The sequence below is a fragment of the Telmatherina bonti genome, assembly GCF_933228915.1.
Source record: "Telmatherina bonti genome assembly, chromosome: 8".
NCBI lineage: Eukaryota > Metazoa > Chordata > Actinopteri > Atheriniformes > Telmatherinidae > Telmatherina > Telmatherina bonti.
In genome coordinates this window covers 441836-458639 of record NC_136626.1, presented here as the reverse complement: position 1 = coordinate 458639, position 16804 = coordinate 441836, and the positions used below count along the sequence as shown (strand labels likewise).

The 16804-nt window shown below is 44.5% G+C and overlaps 1 protein-coding gene across 1 annotated transcript in view; it reads left to right on the top strand.

Annotated features, from left to right (window-relative positions):
• Positions 1–12424: 12424 nt before the first annotated feature.
• wdr18 (WD repeat domain 18) overlaps positions 12425–16804 on the top strand; it is a gene marked incomplete at its 5' end in the record, with an annotated part of 57408 nt that continues 53028 nt past the window's right edge. Inside the window, one exon of the mRNA XM_079244525.1 lies at positions 12425–12634. Within this exon, the coding sequence (XP_079100651.1) occupies positions 12425–12634 (210 nt within the window). The remainder of the gene's footprint in view (positions 12635–16804) is intronic.

Genomic DNA, 16804 nt, shown 5'->3' with positions numbered 1-16804 from the left:
TACATTTTAATAACCTAAAACTAAATAACCTAAAACAATCTAAAATATCTTCTTAGAGTTTGGGTTATTTACTGTGTATGATTGTGCGGCCGCATTGGTTGGACTCGGACTACTCTGCATGCTAGCTAGTGTCTGGGCCACCGGATTATTCTGTCATTGTTCAACTGGTTCCAACTTTACTGGGACAGCAGGGGGCGTATTTGCTCAATGAACGCTAATCTTTATTTCTTCAATGACAGTTATTTTATTATTTTATTTTAAATATATATGGGGGGGGGGGGGGGTAAAAGAAAGAGATAAAGAGAAAAAGAAAGAAGCTCAGTGTATCAGGAAATGTCCCTCAGCAGTCTAAACCTATAGCAGCATAACTAAGGGATGCTAACCATCCCTAGCTATAGGACTTATCAAAAAGATAAGTCTTCAGCCTAGTCTTAAAGGTGGGGAGGGTGTCTGCTTCCCTAACACTAACTGGGAGCTTATTCCATAAGAGAGGGGCCTGATAACCAAAGGCTCTGCCTCCTGCTCGGCTCTTTGAGACTCTAGGAACCACAAGTAAGCCTGTAGTCTGCGAACGAAGTACTCTGCTTGGTATATAAGGAACAATGAGGTCTTTGATATATAGTGGTGCCTGGTTGTGGAGGGCTTTATATGTAAGGAGAAGGATTTTAAATTCTATTCTAGATTCAACAGGCAGCCAATGAAGAGAGGCTAAAACTGGAGAAATATGATCTCTCCTGCTGGTTCTGGTCAGGACTCTGGCTGCAGAATTCTGGATCAGCTGAAGGCTTTTCAGGGCATATTTAGGACAGCCCAGTAATAGAGAGTTACAGTAATCTAGTCTCGAAGTAACAAAAGCGTGAACCAGTTTTTCTGCATCACTCCGAGACAGAATGTCCCTAATTTTGGCTATATTACGTAAATGAAAGAAGGCTGTTTTAGTAACCTGCTTAATATGTGGGCCAAAGGACAGGTCAGGGTCAAATATTACTCCAAGGTTTCTCACTGTAGCACTGGAAGCTAAAGTAATGCTATCCAGGTTCATTACAAAACTGGAAAATTTAGCCCTGAGTTTTTCAGATCCAACGAGAATTACTTCAGTCTTATCTGAGTTTAAGAGGAGAAAATTTCTAGACATCCAAGTCTTTATGTCTATGAGACAATTTTGTAGCCTATTGGGCTGATTTGTTTCATCTGGTTTAAAGGATAAGTATAGTTGAGTATCATCTGCATAACAATGAAAGTTTATTCCATGCTGTCTAATAATTTTGCCTAAAGGGAGCATATATAGTGTGAAGAGTATTGGTCCAAGTACAGAACCTTGAGGAACTCCATGACTTACTGTAGTTTGGGAGGAGGACTTGTCATTTACATGAACGAACTGAAGTCTATCAGATAAATATGATTTAAACCAGCTTAACGCTGTACCTGTAATTCCAACCACCTGTTCTAGTCTCTGTAACAGAATGTTATGATCGACTGTATCAAATGCAGCACTAAGATCAAGCAAGATAAGTACGGACACAAGTCCTTTGTCTGAGGCCATAAGAAGGTCATTAGTAACTTTCACCAATGCCGTCTCAGTGCTATGATGAGCTCTAAATCCTGACTGAAACTCCTCGCATAAATTATTTCTGCTCAGGTGGGCATGTAGCTGAGCGGAAACTATTTTCTCCAGAATTTTGGACATAAACGGGAGGTTAGATATAGGTCTATAATTTGCTATCACCTCTGGATCCAGAGATTGCTTTTTAAGTAAAGGCTTGATTACAGCAGTTTTAAATGATTGTGGTACATATCCTGTCACTAAAGACATATTGATAAGATTTAGTAGTGATGTATTAATTAAAGGGAAAATGTCCTTAAAGAGGCTCGTTGGGAGAGGGTCTAAGATACAGGTGGATGGTTTAGATGAAGCTATTATTTTAGTTAATTCAGAGGGTTGGACAGGACAGAAACTATTGAGACACAAGTCAGATCCTGGTTCTAAGGATGCTTCGGAGACCACAACAGGCTCAACATTATAGGTAGAAGGAAGAATATTGTGGATTTGATCTCTAATAGTATCAATTTTATTCCTGAAAAAATACATGAAATCATCACAGCTAAGTGAGAAAGGAATACATGGCTCCTCAGCGCTCCGGCTCCTAGTAAGCCTAGCTACAGTGCTGAAAAGAAACCGAGGGTTGTTTTTGTTTTCCTCTATCAATGATGAATAATAAGCTGTTCTTGCCGTACGTAAGGCTTTTTTGTATACAATTAAACTTTCTTTCCAGGTTAAGCGAGACTCCTCTAGTCCTGATGAACGCCATCTGTTTTCCAAACGCCTTGACGCCTGTTTTAGAGCTCGAAGCTGGGAATTAAACCAGGGAGCCTTCATAATCTTACCTAATTTCTTCTTCTTTAGGGGAGCAACATTATCCAAGGTTGTACGCATTGAAGCTGTTATAGTATCAGCATGTTGATCAATCTGAGCAGGAGTAAGGCTTAAAGGGGGACTCTCAGTCATGCTAACACATGGTAGATGTGAAAAAATTGATTCAATTGATTGTTTAAATTTTGTAATATTATTGTCTGATAAACATCTACTATAGTAGAATTTATTTTTGGTCAGTGAGTAATCAAATAAAGTGAATTCAAAGGTTAATAAGAAGTGATCGGACAAGACAGGGTTTTGAGGAAATACTTTGAGCTTATCAGTCTCAATACCAGATGTTAGAACCAGATCAAGAGTATGACCATGAGAGTTAGTGGCTCCATTGACATTTTGTGAAAACCCAATTGAGTTTAGAATAGAGCTAAAGGAAATGTTTAAACTATCATTTTCATGGTCAACATGAATATTAAAATCACCTAGTACAATGACCTTATCAGTAGTCAGCACTAACTCAGACAAGAGATCAGAGAATTGGGTCAGAAACTCGGAGTAAGGTCCAGGTGGGCGATACACTAATGCTAAAAGGAGCGGTTTCTCTCAATTCCATTTTGGATGAGATAAATTTAATGTCAGGAATTCAAAGGATTTATAGTTAGTTTTGAGCTTAGGACTAATTAATAATTCTGACTGAAAAATAGCTGCAACACCTCCTCCTCTGCCTGTAGTTCTAGGAATGTGAAAGTTTAAATAGTTAGCTGGCGTAGCTTCATTAATACTAACATAATCCTCTTGCTGTAACCAGGTTTCCGTAAGACAGAATAAATCAATGTGGTGATCACCTATCAAGTCATTGACTAATAAAGACTTATTTGGGAGGGATCTGATATTCAGTAGGCCACACTTTATTGTCTTATTTTCAGATTTTATTAGATCCATTGTTTTTATTTTTATGAGGTTTTCACGATTAACCCCAGAAGTGTTTTTGTGTTGTTTAATTCTTACTGCTGGGGAGTTGTATAAGGTCAGAATGGGGTTTTGGGTGGGCGGCAGCAGGTGGGAAGCTGCAGAAAAGTGTGTAGGACTACAATTCTGCCTCCTGGTCCCAACCCTGAGTTGTCAATTTAGCTGACTAATAAAAGAGTCTATATTGCTAGATAAGAGAGCGGCTCCATCCAACGTGGGATGGATGCCATCTCTCCTAATAAGACCAGGCTTTCCCCAAAAAGCGCTCCAGTTATCTATAAAACCCACGTTGTTATCGGGACACCACCTAGACAACCAGCGGTTGAAGGATGACATGCGGCTAAACATGTCATCGCTGATTAAATTTGGCAAGGGACCAGAGAAAACTACGGAGTCCGACATGCTCTTGGCAAAGTTACACACTGAAGCAACATTAATTTTAGTGACCTCCGATTGGCGTAACCGGGTGTCGTTACCGCCGACGTGAATTACAATCTTACGGTATTTACGTTTAGCCTTAGCCAGCAGTTTCAAATACGATTCGACGTGGCCCGCTCTGGCCCCAGGAATGCATTTGACTATGGTCCCCGGTGTCTCTAGAGCCACGTTTCTGACTATGGAACTACCTATAATCAGGGTTTCTGCCTCAGCGGGTGTGTCGCCGAGCAGGGAAAATCTGTTAGAAACGTGAACAGGTCTGTGGTGGCCAGTGGGTTTTGGTTTGGGGCTACGCTTCCGCCTGACCGTCGTCCAGCCCGCCTCGGCTCCCGGCTGCGCGGGAACTGCTGAGGGACCGCTAGGTGGGCTAGCTGCCCTGGCTGGTAGCTCCGCACTGGCTAATGGGGGCTTGCTGACTAACTGCTTCCCTAACTGAGTGCGGAGCTGGGCTTCTAACTCACAGAGCCTCGCCTCCAAGGCTGCCAAGCTGCTACACTTAATACACCTACCGTTATCACTAAAGGAGGCGGAGGAGTAGCTAAACATCAGACACACCGAGCAAGAAAAGGCAGGGGACCGGGGTGTGGGAAGAGAGCTAGCAGCCATGCTAAAACCGAGTGCTTGAGCTGTTTAAGTCAGTAAACAGAAAGCCAAAGATCCCAAAAATAAATGCAATATATAGAACAGTGGTTTGGGAAGATATTGTGCGCTAAAGCGAGTGGTTGGTTAACAATAGATAGAAGTTAGAAAGAAGTTAAAGGAGCCAACGGCTCGTAGCAATCCGCAGTGACACACGCTGGGGAAACAGAAAATGACACAATACGTTACCGCAACGTCAGCACGTCCAGCATCAATCTCCTGAGTCATTAATAATATATGTTCCTATGGACATTAGAAGGGCTCAGTTTACCACAGCCAGCTATCATCTGACCGGGATATTTTTCACCGGAAGGTTTCAGCCTGGCAAAGTTTACCCGGATGTTGTAGGCTACACTATATTCCCACAGCCAATGGCGGCGGTGGCGGCCTTCTTTTTTTACTATTATTTGTGGTAAGCCAAGTCCAATGCTCATTGAGTGGTCATTGATTGACGAGACCCTGGAATTTTCCCACCAATCATTCTAGTGCTACTAAGCCAGCGAAGCAAAGGCGGGAGTAGCAGGGAAAAAATCATTCTGCGCAAAAACAATCACTCTGTGTACATGTACATGTTGTACATGTACATGTTGTACATGTACATGTTGTTTTTCCTGTTAAGCTCCCTCATGTCTTGTTTAGCTTTTGTTCCTGCTGATTTAGTTCACCTGGGTTCATTTAGTAGATTTGTTTCACCTGTGTCTTGTTGTGTTCAGTGTATTTATACCCTCGGTTTCAGTTCTATGTTGCAGATTCATTGTGTTAGTCTCTCCCCTGGTTGCCAAGTGTCCTGTGTTCCTGCGGCTCAAGAAATAAACCAGCCTTTACTCTTTATCTCCATCTCCATCTGCGTCTCTCCACCAGCCATGACAGATGACGTTATTGAAGAATTTGAAGTTGAAAAGGATGACTCTGGAGTTGATTGGAGGAGTTAATTAAGAACAAAACTACAAAGAAGATGAAGATGCAAGAGAACAAACCGGAAGGTAACTCTGCTGCCGCCATTGTCTGTGTGGTACAGGAGCTCAACAAAAAGATGGAAACATTGAAAAACGTATTGGAGCTAAAGCATTGACATAGGCACAAACAAAAAGACCATATCTGACCTGCAAGTTTTCCATCTTCATAAGGAGAATGCAAAACTAAGTTTCATGTGAAGACCATGCTCGCTACAAAAGGCATTGGAATTTAAGAGTCATTGGCTTACCAGACAAGGAAGATGGGAACATACATGAGTGTGTCATCGGCATCCTTACAAAGATTATTCCTGTATCTGTTGATCGACTGAGGGACACGGTTGACAACACACACCGCATTGGGAAAAGAGCCACCACTGCAGCCTCCAACAATGTTCCTCGAGCCGTCATCATACAATTCGGCATGCGCACTGTCTGCGATGAGGTCTGGGTGAAGTCCAAGGATGCCAAAGTCCACAAAGATCTGCACATTAAGTTCAAAGAAGATTTCTCCAATGAGGATAGACTCGCCTGATCCAAGCTGCAGCCGCTGGTACAAGAAGCAGGGGAAAGCGAGCATACCTGGAGGGTTACATGCTCATTCACAAAAGAGTGGACCCTGACTGACTTTTTCTTTTTTCTTTTACAGTTTGTTATACTGTTTATGGTATAAAAGGCTATTACACTTCATATGTGACCGTTACTGGCTGAGTTAGTTTACTCACTCCTGCACATCGTTCTTGACATGTCTGTGCATACGTGTTGATTATGTTATCCTTGTTATCGCTAAATACCAGGGGGCTAAAAAATAACGTTATAGTCTTATACTGTAAGCTGCAGAAAGCCAACTGTTTTGTCTTGCAAGAAACTCATTTGTCATGTGAGGATGTGCAATTTTGGAAACTTCAATGGGGAGACACCTTATTCTGTAGTCATGGTACATCTCGTTCAGCAGGGGTTATGATTTTGTTTAACAGGTTTCCGGGGTCTATTGTGGACCATGCTACAGATAAACATGGTCATTGGCTAATGGTAGTAGAGGAAATCAATGCCGGATATTTATTAGTATGTGTATGGGTACAACAGCAGAGCAATAAACAAAATATTTTATGCAGACCTTGGTGAGAGGATAAAACATGAAGTATTTGACTGAACAGGTTATTGTCTGAAGTGATTTTAATGTGATTCCAGAAAATTCCGTTTATTCCATCTAGAAGACAACACCATCTTGTTGACATTTTCAATAATTTTGTTTCCAGTGTTATGCTGACAGACTGTTGGAGACTGAGAAACCTCAACATCAGGCAATTCACTTGGTTTAATTCTTCTAACAACGGCCAGTGTTCATGGCTAGATTACCGGTTAATCCCACATAATATGACAAACAATATTATGAGATGTGTTCAGTTGCCCTGGTACGCTCCCTGAATAAATTTAAATCCCCTTCTAATTCTACCTGGAAATTTAATGGTAATCTGCTCCACAATGAAGAATTCTGTTTGGAGTAAGGAACCTCATTAAGAGCATCTCTCTTCTTGAAACTTCAGCCCTAAGCAAATGGGAATAGTTCAAATTTAATGTCAGATCAATAAAGCTAGGTAAACAAGCTTTAAAACTGTTGAGACAACATAAAAAGACATTTTCCAGATTAAACATTAATGGCACTACTACAGATGACCCTGAGCTAATAAGTCAAACAATTAGAAGTGTTTATAGTAATTTATATTGTTCCAAGTATTCTGAAACAAGCTGTAAATGACTATTTGGTAGTAAAAGAACACACTGATACGATTGACCCAGATTTAAAAACATAATGGAAGAGGATCTTTAAATTGATGAGTTAGATAAAGCAATCCTCCAGATGGCAAAGGGCAAATCACCAAGCCTTGATGGGCTGACTGCTGATTTTTATGTTTTTTTTCTGGAAAGATATTAGATTGTTGTTATATGATGCCCTTCTGGAATGTGTTTCAAACCAAAATCTCTCCCCCACAATGAAGTGTGGTCTCATCACCCTTATTCCTAAAACCAGCAAGGATCCCTTATTGTTAGAAAATTGGAGACCCATTACCTTACTGCGTACAGATTAAAAATTATTAGCTCTTTGTTTTTACAAATCATTTAAATAGGGGTCTAGCTTATGTAAATAACGAATGTCAATCAGCTTTTATAAAAGGATGGAATATACATTATCATACAAGATTGATTCTACATATGCTGGATTATAATCAATTTATTGACAGTGATGGTTTGATTTTATTCCTTGATTTTCATAAGGCGTTTGATTTGTTAGAACATTGCTTTTTTTGTAGAAACTAAAAAAAAAAAATAAAAATAAAAAAATAGGGGTTTTGGGCCAAAATTTTGTGATTTAACAAAGATGTTTTATACAGACATAAGTAGCTCAGGATCCCCAGGCACGGAAATGACCTCTAGCTTTGCTGTGTCAAGAGGCATTCGTCAAGGATGTCCAATCTCACCCAAGTTGTTCATTTGACCACCCAAATTCTTACTTTGCTGATTATGTCAAAAGTGGACAGAACTCAATCAGGAAGTCTTGCTCTATTTTGGTTTTATATCTTTTTACTTTGGTTATATAGATATTTTACTTTGGTTTTATATCTTTTTACTTGGTTATATGGATATTTTACCTTGGTTTTATATCTTTTTTCATGGTTTTTGTGATAGTTTTAACTTTATGGGCAAGGACACTGATTAACTGATTAGCCACAGCTGGCATTCCCCCTCCCTGCCATGAGATTGGCTAGAACACAGAATAAAAGGGAGCAGGTATGGAATTACCAGGGAGAACTGGTACTGGCCTTAAGGAAGACTAGCACTGAGACCAATGGGGACTACTCAAGTGAACCAGGACACAGAGAAGACTTGGTGTTGGACTGGAGAGGTGCAGCAGGTATCACCAGCCTGATACAATGCGACTGAAACAGCTTAGTAAAGGAAAGTCGGCACATCTAGCTGTTGTGTGAGTGAGCTGGTTCCCCATGGAGAACATGCCCACACCTTGTCTACAGTGGATCCCCTCCCCTTCTTGAGTGTGGGACAAGTTTTAATTGTTTTAATGGGAGAAGACACTTTTTTTTTTATCCTGGGACTTTTAATAAAAGAACTTTCATACCTTTGACCCTTGTCCTGGCATTCTGTTCCTTTAGCAGTGGAGAATTATCGGGAATCAAAAGAACCTGTGACAATTACTAAAAACTTTAAATTACATGGTATTACCATGTTTAACAAGGATATTAAAATAGGTCAGTTTGCTGATGACGCTGTAATTTTCTTAAAAGATAAAAGTGTGGTTGACATAGCCCTAAAATCTCTTTTTTCTTTTTTTTTTATGTGTCTGGTCTGTCGCTCAATATTAAATGTGAACTACTCCCAATCCATTCTTGTACTGAGACTTCTCTCGCCTCCGTTAGTTAAATCTGAGGTAAAACATCTGAGATTAACTATTTCATTTTTTTTCTTTTTTAACCTGTCCTGTCCAGCATCTCAGCATACAGAACAACAATCTGCGTGCCATTGTTTGCCAGACAGATTTGCTTTGTCAAGGGAGACATCTCATGTATATAGCTGCCCTTGATAATCTGAATATTATAATGATAATTATTTAATTTAATTTTTTTTTTTTTTCCTTTTATCATTTTGCAATCATCGTCAGTCTTGATACGGCCGAGCTGGACCTGGCAGGGAAAGAGGAAAAAAAGAGGAAATGAAAGGAGGAAAAAAAGAGAGAGAAAAGAAAGGCGTGTCTAAGCTGCTAAAGTTACAGTATTTGCAAAACAATATAAAGTACTGAAAAAATACAACAAGACATAAGTAGGATAGTGACAATATTCAAAAACAGACAAAAAAAAGAAAAATAAAAGTAAAAAAGGTAAATGAATGAATAAAATAACAATTACAATACCTCCTCCGGAATTTCCTCCTGATGGGGAACAAGATCTTACGACGCTCCAGGATCTCTCTGGGGAACTGATGCTGATATGAGTCCCACGGAGCTGTCTCCCACAGCGCTTCACCTCTTCTTTTTCTTTGTGTAGCACGAATTTAGCAACTATTGGTCTTGGTCTGCCCTCCGATGTTTTTCTCCCCATGCGATGAACACGGTGAAAGGAGATGGCTTTTACCTTTTTCCTCTGGAAGCTTAAGGTGGGATCGGATGAATTCTTTCATGGTTACCTCTGCGTCTTCCTCTGGCTGCTCAGGGAGCCCTGAAATAACTAAGTTATCTCTCATGCTACGGCCTGGATATCTAAGACTAATTCTTTCATTTTTTTATTTTCCTCTGTTAGTCGGCATACTCCATCCGTCAGAGTCCTAACAGAGTCTCTAAGCGCGTTGTTCTCCGTAGCAAAAGCTTCTACCTGCTGCTGGCTGTATTCTAGACTGTGCTTTAACGACTGGAACTCCTGGTATAGAACTTCCAGCAAGGAAAGCCTGGTGTCTAGGCTGGATAACTTCCCGTCGATGGAGATTAGGATATCCGTTGTAACACTACCTGTTGGAGAACCTGGCGAGGTTACTTCGGGGGAATCCGCTGGGCGAACTCTATTGGAGGTGGAACCGGTTTTGGACGCCGTCGCCGCGGTGTTACTGGTTTTCCCCATTACGATCCACTGGAAGCTTTCTTCGATTACCTCTATCGGGCTGGTGAGATCTTCTTCGTTGTTATCCAGAGTGAACGGGTTGGTGTGATTGGAGTTTTTAACTGTTTTAAATTATTCGTTTAATTTCTTACCGTTAGCCTGGTAATAAAGGTTTTGTTTACTTCAGTAGTGCACCATGTTGATCCTGCCAAATCTCGCCGAGTCTCGCGTTAGCGCCTTCTCTCTCACCTTAGCGCCTTAGATTGAAATAGATTAAGTATTTCAAAAGACCTTACAAAGAGAGAAGAGGCTAATATTGATAAACATTTAATAGAGATGAAAAAATCTCTGAGTCATTGATGAGTAAGGGATCTTACAATTTTTGGACGAGTTCTTTTATCTAAAGTCGAGGGGGTGTCCAAATTGATTTATCCATGTCATTCTGAATTTATCTCTGATAAATGATCGAGTTGGCTTTGCTAATACTTTTTTCAATTTTTATGGAGGAATAAAACCCACTATTTGAGGAGATCGCAACTAGAGATTATAATAAAGGTGGTGTTAAAGCTTTAGATTTTGAAGCTACTTGGTTCATTTCATTTAAAATGGCTAAAAGCTTATATGTCACTGCCCAACTCCATGTGGTTTCATATCCCTAGAGCCTTTGATAAAAATCGGTGTCTAGATTTAGCACACTTCTAGATCCTAGCAGCTATGTTGTCTGGGGCTTTATGCCCCTGGTAGGGTCACCTGCGGCAAACAGGTGTCTAGGGGAGGGACCAGACCAAGCACAGCTCATAGACCTCTATGATGAACACAAACCTGGGCGGAAATGTTCCCTTGCCTGGGTGCGGGTTACCGGGACCCCCCTCTGGAGCCAGGCCTGGAGGTGGGGTACGAGAGCGAGTTTCTGGTGGACGGGCCTTCACCAATGGGGCCCGTTCGGGCTCAGCCCGAAAGGGTTACATGGGCCCCACCTCCCGTGGGCTCACCATCTGCAGGAGGAGCCGTAGGGGTCGGGTGCAATCTGGGCGGCAGCAAGAGGCGGGGACCCTGGTGTTGAGGGGATCCAGCTTGGAGGCTTCAGGATTGAGTGTCTGCTTTTTTGCAGATGACGTGGTCCTGTTGGCTTCATCTGGTCGTGATCTCCAGCTCTCACTTGAGCGATTCGCGGCCGAGTGTGAAGCGGCTGGGATGAGAATCAGCACCTCCAAATCTGAGACCATGGTCCTCAGCCGGAATGGGGTGGATTGTCCTCTCCGGGTTGGGAGTCAGGTCCTGCCTCAAGTGGAGGAGTTCTCGATTTACCAGTCGATCTACGTTCCTACCCTCACCTATGGTCATGAGCTGTGGGTCGTGACCGAAAGAACGAGATCTCGTATACAGGCGGCTGAAATGAGTTTCCTCCGCAGGGTGGCCGGGCTCTCCCTTAGAGATAGGGTGAGGAGCTCGGTCATCCGGGAGGAGATCAGAGTAGAGCCGCTGCTCCTCCGCATCGAGAGGAACCAGTTGAGGTAGCTCGGGCATCTGGTCAGGATGCCTCCTGGACCTCCCTGGTGAGGTGATCCAGGCACGTCCCTCAGGGAGGAGACCCCGGAGAAGACCCAGGACATGCTGGAGGGATTATATTTCTCGGCTGGCCTTGGAACGCCTCGGGATCCCCCCGCAGAGTTGGCAAATGTGGCTGGGGAGAGGGAAGTCTGGGCTTCCCTGCTTAGGCTGCTACCCCCACGACCCGACCCCGGATAAGCTGCATGAAGACGAGACGAGACATGAAATATATCCAGTAGCGGTTTTTCTTAATAATCAATTTAAATTTGACCTGGCAGGCTGTGATTTTTGTTCTGACCCTATAGAGTCATTAGAACACCTCTTTTTTACTTGCCCCATCTCAAATCAATTTTGGAACATCAGAAATGGGCTATGTCTAAAAATAGCTAACCTCCCTGCTTTTAATGTTGACTTTGTCCTGCACTACAATAATAATGTTGACAAGAAAGTGTCTGATGGAGTGAATTGTCCTGCTTGCCAAATATCATAAACACTGCTGTAAATGGAGAAACTCTGCCCATGCTTTGATAACTTCCTAAATGAGTTCAGACTTTATGATTCCTCACTAAGACTGCTGAAATGTAAGTGTGCTCGAAGCGCAGCTTCAACTATATCCAATTTCCTTATGTTTTAATTATCTGCTCCATTGTTTATTTTTGCCTTACACTGCTGTTTGTGTTTATTTAGCCCCATGTCTCTAATGTTACCTTACTTATTTTTACTTAGGTTCATTGCTACATTGTACCTCTACAAGGATTTAAACTCAATTTGTTCAGATAAAAAAAAGGTATTGTAGCACCTGCTATCTTTCTTTCAGTTCCTACATTTCCCACAGTGCATAGCGTTCTGCGCCGGACGTGACGTCAACAAGCTGGGCGCGTGTGTTTTGCTCACGTATCGACATGGCGGCTCCGCTGGAGGTGATTGTGAGCAGCGACGCTGGTTCGCAGCTCTGGAACTGCACCGTATTCGACCTGCACAGCGGATCCAGCCTGCTGTCCTACCGCGGCGGCAACAGCGCGGGCCGGAGCCTCGCCCTCCTCCGCGAGGAGTTCCTGCTGTCTGCGCAGCTCGGCAAGAACTTCATCAACGTGTGGGAGATCCAGAGGAAGGTAGGAGCACACCTGGAAACACCTGGAGTCTTTCCAGAGTCCGAGCTTCTTTCACCACAACCACAAGTCTGCACTCGCATCTTTCTTTCATTAACACAGACTGCATGTAGACCTACTGAGAAGGTTCCTGGTCCACTTCCATAGAGAGGTGGTCTACAGGGTTCCTGGTCCACTTCCATAGAGAGGTGGTCTACAGGGTTCCTGGTCCACTTCCATAGAGAGGTGGTCTACAGGGTTCCTGGTCCACTTCCATAGAGAGGTGGTCTACAGGGTTCCTGGTCCACTTCCATAGAGAGGTGGTCTACAGGGTTCCCGGTCCACTTCCATAGAGAGGTGGTCTACAGGGTTCCCGGTCCACTTCCATAGAGAGGTGGTCTACAGGGTTCCCGGTCCACTTCCATAGAGAGGTGGTCTACAGGGTTCCCGGTCCACTTCCATAGAGAGGTGGTCTACAGGGTTCCCGGTCCACTTCCATAGAGAGGTGGTCTACAGGGTTCCCGGTCCACTTCCATAGAGAGGTGGTCTACAGGGTTCCCGGTCCACTTCCATAGAGAGGTGGTCTACAGGGTTCCCGGTCCACTTCCATAGAGAGGTGGTCTACAGGGTTCCTGGTCCACTTCCATAGAGAGGTGGTCTACAGGGTTCCTGGTCCACTTCCATAGAGAGGTGGTCTACAGGGTTCCCGGTCCACTTCCATAGAGAGGTGGTCTACAGGGTTCCCGGTCCACTTCCATAGAGAGGTGGTCTACAGGGTTCCCGGTCCACTTCCATAGAGAGGTGGTCTACAGGGTTCCCGGTCCACTTCCATAGAGAGGTGGTCTACAGGGTTCCCGGTCCACTTCCATAGAGAGGTGGTCTACAGGGTTCCCGGTCCACTTCCATAGAGAGGTGGTCTACAGGGTTCCCGGTCCACTTCCATAGAGAGGTGGTCTACAGGGTTCCCGGTCCACTTCCATAGAGAGGTGGTCTACAGGGTTCCTGGTCCACTTCCATAGAGAGGTGGTCTACAGGGTTCCCGGTCCACTTCCATAGAGAGGTGGTCTACAGGGTTCCCGGTCCACTTCCATAGAGAGGTGGTCTACAGGGTTCCTGGTCCACTTCCATAGAGAGGTGGTCTACAGGGTTCCTGGTCCACTTCCATAGAGAGGTGGTCTACAGGGTTCCTGGTCCACTTCCATAGAGAGGTGGTCTACAGGGTTCCTGGTCCACTTCCATAGAGAGGTGGTCTACGGGGTCCCTGGTCTGAACCTGTTGGGAGGTGATCTACGGGGTCCCTGGTCTGAACCCGTTGGGAGGTGGTCTACGGGAAGTGTTCTGGATCCGGTTCCATTAGGTTCCTCTCGTCCTCTCCAAGGCTATGATGTCATCGTCTCTATTGCAGGTGTGACACGTGACTGATCATGTGACTCGTTGTGGGGACGGCTGCTGGCGCTGGTGTACCGTATGGTGGACGTAGACGTGCTGCAGGCGTGGTGAACGGACCTAGTGTAGCCTGATCTGCCAGAAACCGGACCAAGTTTACAGAAGCTAACTGGTTTCCAGCAGACTGCTGGAAACCAGTTAGTTCCTGCAGTTCCGTACAGATCACTGAATGAACAGCCTCATGAGATGAGAGAGGATTTCCTTCTGCACAGTTTGCGTTCCAATCTCCGGACCCCGACTCAAAGGACCAAGCAGCAGGATAGAACATCTCCACCTTCCAGAACAGGAAGGACAGAATGTAATCCTGGTGGAGACATTTATCTTGCAGGAGTGCCCCGTCAGCACAAAGACAGAAGAACCGAACACTCGGATCCACAATCCGTAGCTGTGCTGTTATCTGCCAACCTTTATGTTGGAAGGTTGTGATGCATCCAGATTTTAACAGGATGGGGTTCAGTAGATCCTGTCACTTCTGTCTTTACAGGATGGGATTTGCTCTTCACCCATTAGTCCCAATTATTTCTGTCCCCCCCACCATCTGTACTTCCAGTTGACCCAGCTCTTTTTACTGGTTCCAGTATGTTTTAGCCCTCCATGTGACACTGAACGATGTGAGCGTTCAGTGTCTCACCCCCCCCCAAACTCCCCACTCCACTTGCCGCTAGCTACTCGTTGTTTAAATAGCTTCCAGTTATCAGCAAGATTACCAGTCGGTTGCAACAAAGTCGGTGGACTTAGCTTATCCATGACTTCATGTCGGAGCACCAGAACTTCCACAAGCGGCTCCTGTTGCTGGTTGTCCTCCATTACTGGCACAAGATCCTTCCTCATTCCTGCTTCGCTTCCACTGCCGCTTGTAGCCATCAAACGCCATAGCAAGCTCTGTTAGCATGTTGTTTTGTTTTAGTGACTCGACTAGAAGGCTCCCGCGTAGCAAATCTTTCGTAGCTGCTTCTGACACCATGAGTTGTCTTGCTTAAACTTCCAATAAGCAAACAATGTGTGACAGGGCGATATTTATAAGCTCTCGATTTACCAGTATCATATATCATATTTACCATCTACGTTCCTACCCTCACCTATGGTCATGAGCTGTGGGTCGTGACCAAAAGAAGGAGATCTCGTATACAGGCGGCTGAAATGGGTTTCCTCCGCAGGGTGGCCGGGCTCTCCCTTAGAGATAGGGTGAAGAGCTCGGTCATCCGGGAGGGGATCAGAGTAGAGCCGCTGCTCCTCCGCATGGAGAGGAACCAGTTGAGGTGGCTCGGGCATCTGGTCAGGATGCCTCCTGGACCTCCCTGGTGAGGTGTTTGTAATGAAACATTTTTATTTATTTTGCAGGATAGTAGGAAGTCGGCAAATAATGAACACACAAACTCTTAGCCCAATGATTAACTCAGCGTTTTATTAATCTTGCAGCACAAGAGTAAGCAACACATCATCAGTTAAGGCACTTTTCAGTTTCCAGCTCTTACCGTAACGCGATAGGTTGGGGAGCCCACAACCCTGGTAGAGAGTGCCAAAACCAGCTGGGCGTCCTGATCAGAATAGACCCGCAGCAGACTCCACCGAAGTCCGGGGCTTCCCCTCTTTAATACCCCTCATTCTGCAACATAACGTGGGAGCGCTAGGGAGGTGGCCAACCATCCCCACACACACACACACCATGAGACCATAACTTTTGTTGTTTCACACGCAGCAGTTGACCTTCTTCAGTTATATAAGCAAGCAGCTCTGCAAAACAGGATTCCCTTCCCACAACACCATTGAATGAGGGCACACAACATCACCATTAAAGTTTATACTTCAGTGTTCCAGGCACGTCCCTCTGGGAGGAGACCCCGGGGAAGACCCAGGACACGCTGGAGGGATTATATCTCTCGGCTGGCCTGGGAACGCCTCGGGATCCCCCCCGCAGAGTTGGTAAATGTGTCTGGGGAGAGGGAAGTCTGGGCTTCCCTGCTTAGGCTGCTGCCCCCGCGACCCGACCCCGGATAAGCGGCAGAAGATGGATGGATGGATACAGATGTATTATCTTTATGTCTGCTTTTAGTTTTCCTCAGTAAAAGCTACAAAACAGATTCAGCCTGGGAGAATATTCTGCCAGCTGTTGCAGCGTGCCACAGGGTTAGGGTTAGCACGTGGTACCAGAATACTTTGGGATGCGGGGTGGTCGACGGCATCTTGTTGAGGTGAGACCCAATGTCGATGGATTGGTTGCTGCTATAAGATCGGATCAATATATAGGGGTCTGGAAATACTCCATACTCAGTTGGCAGCATTGGGGAGCAATGGCGGTGAATCTCCTTCTGGTGTTTCCCTGGATTCACCTTTAAATGCTGCCTGATGTGCTGTCTTTGGAACATGTGGTTCACTGTTTAGTTTCATTTTTTGTAGCTGAAATCATCATTTTGATCATAAGGCTGCATTCTGCTTTGCTCGGACATGGTTTTTTTCTTAACTGGTTCACCTGAATTAACCCTAACCATGAACTCACCTGAGCTAACCCTAGCCCTGAGCTCACCTGAACTAACACTAACCCTGAGCTCACCTGAGCTAACCCTAGCCCTGAGCTCGCCTGAGCTAACCCTAGCCCTGAGCTCACCTGAGCTAACCCTAGCCCTGAGCTCACCTGAGCTAACCCTAGCCCTGAGCTAACCCTAACCCTGAGCTCACCTGAGCTAACCCTAACCCTGAGCTCACCTGAGCTAACACTAACCCTGAGCTCACCTGAGCTAACCCTAGCCC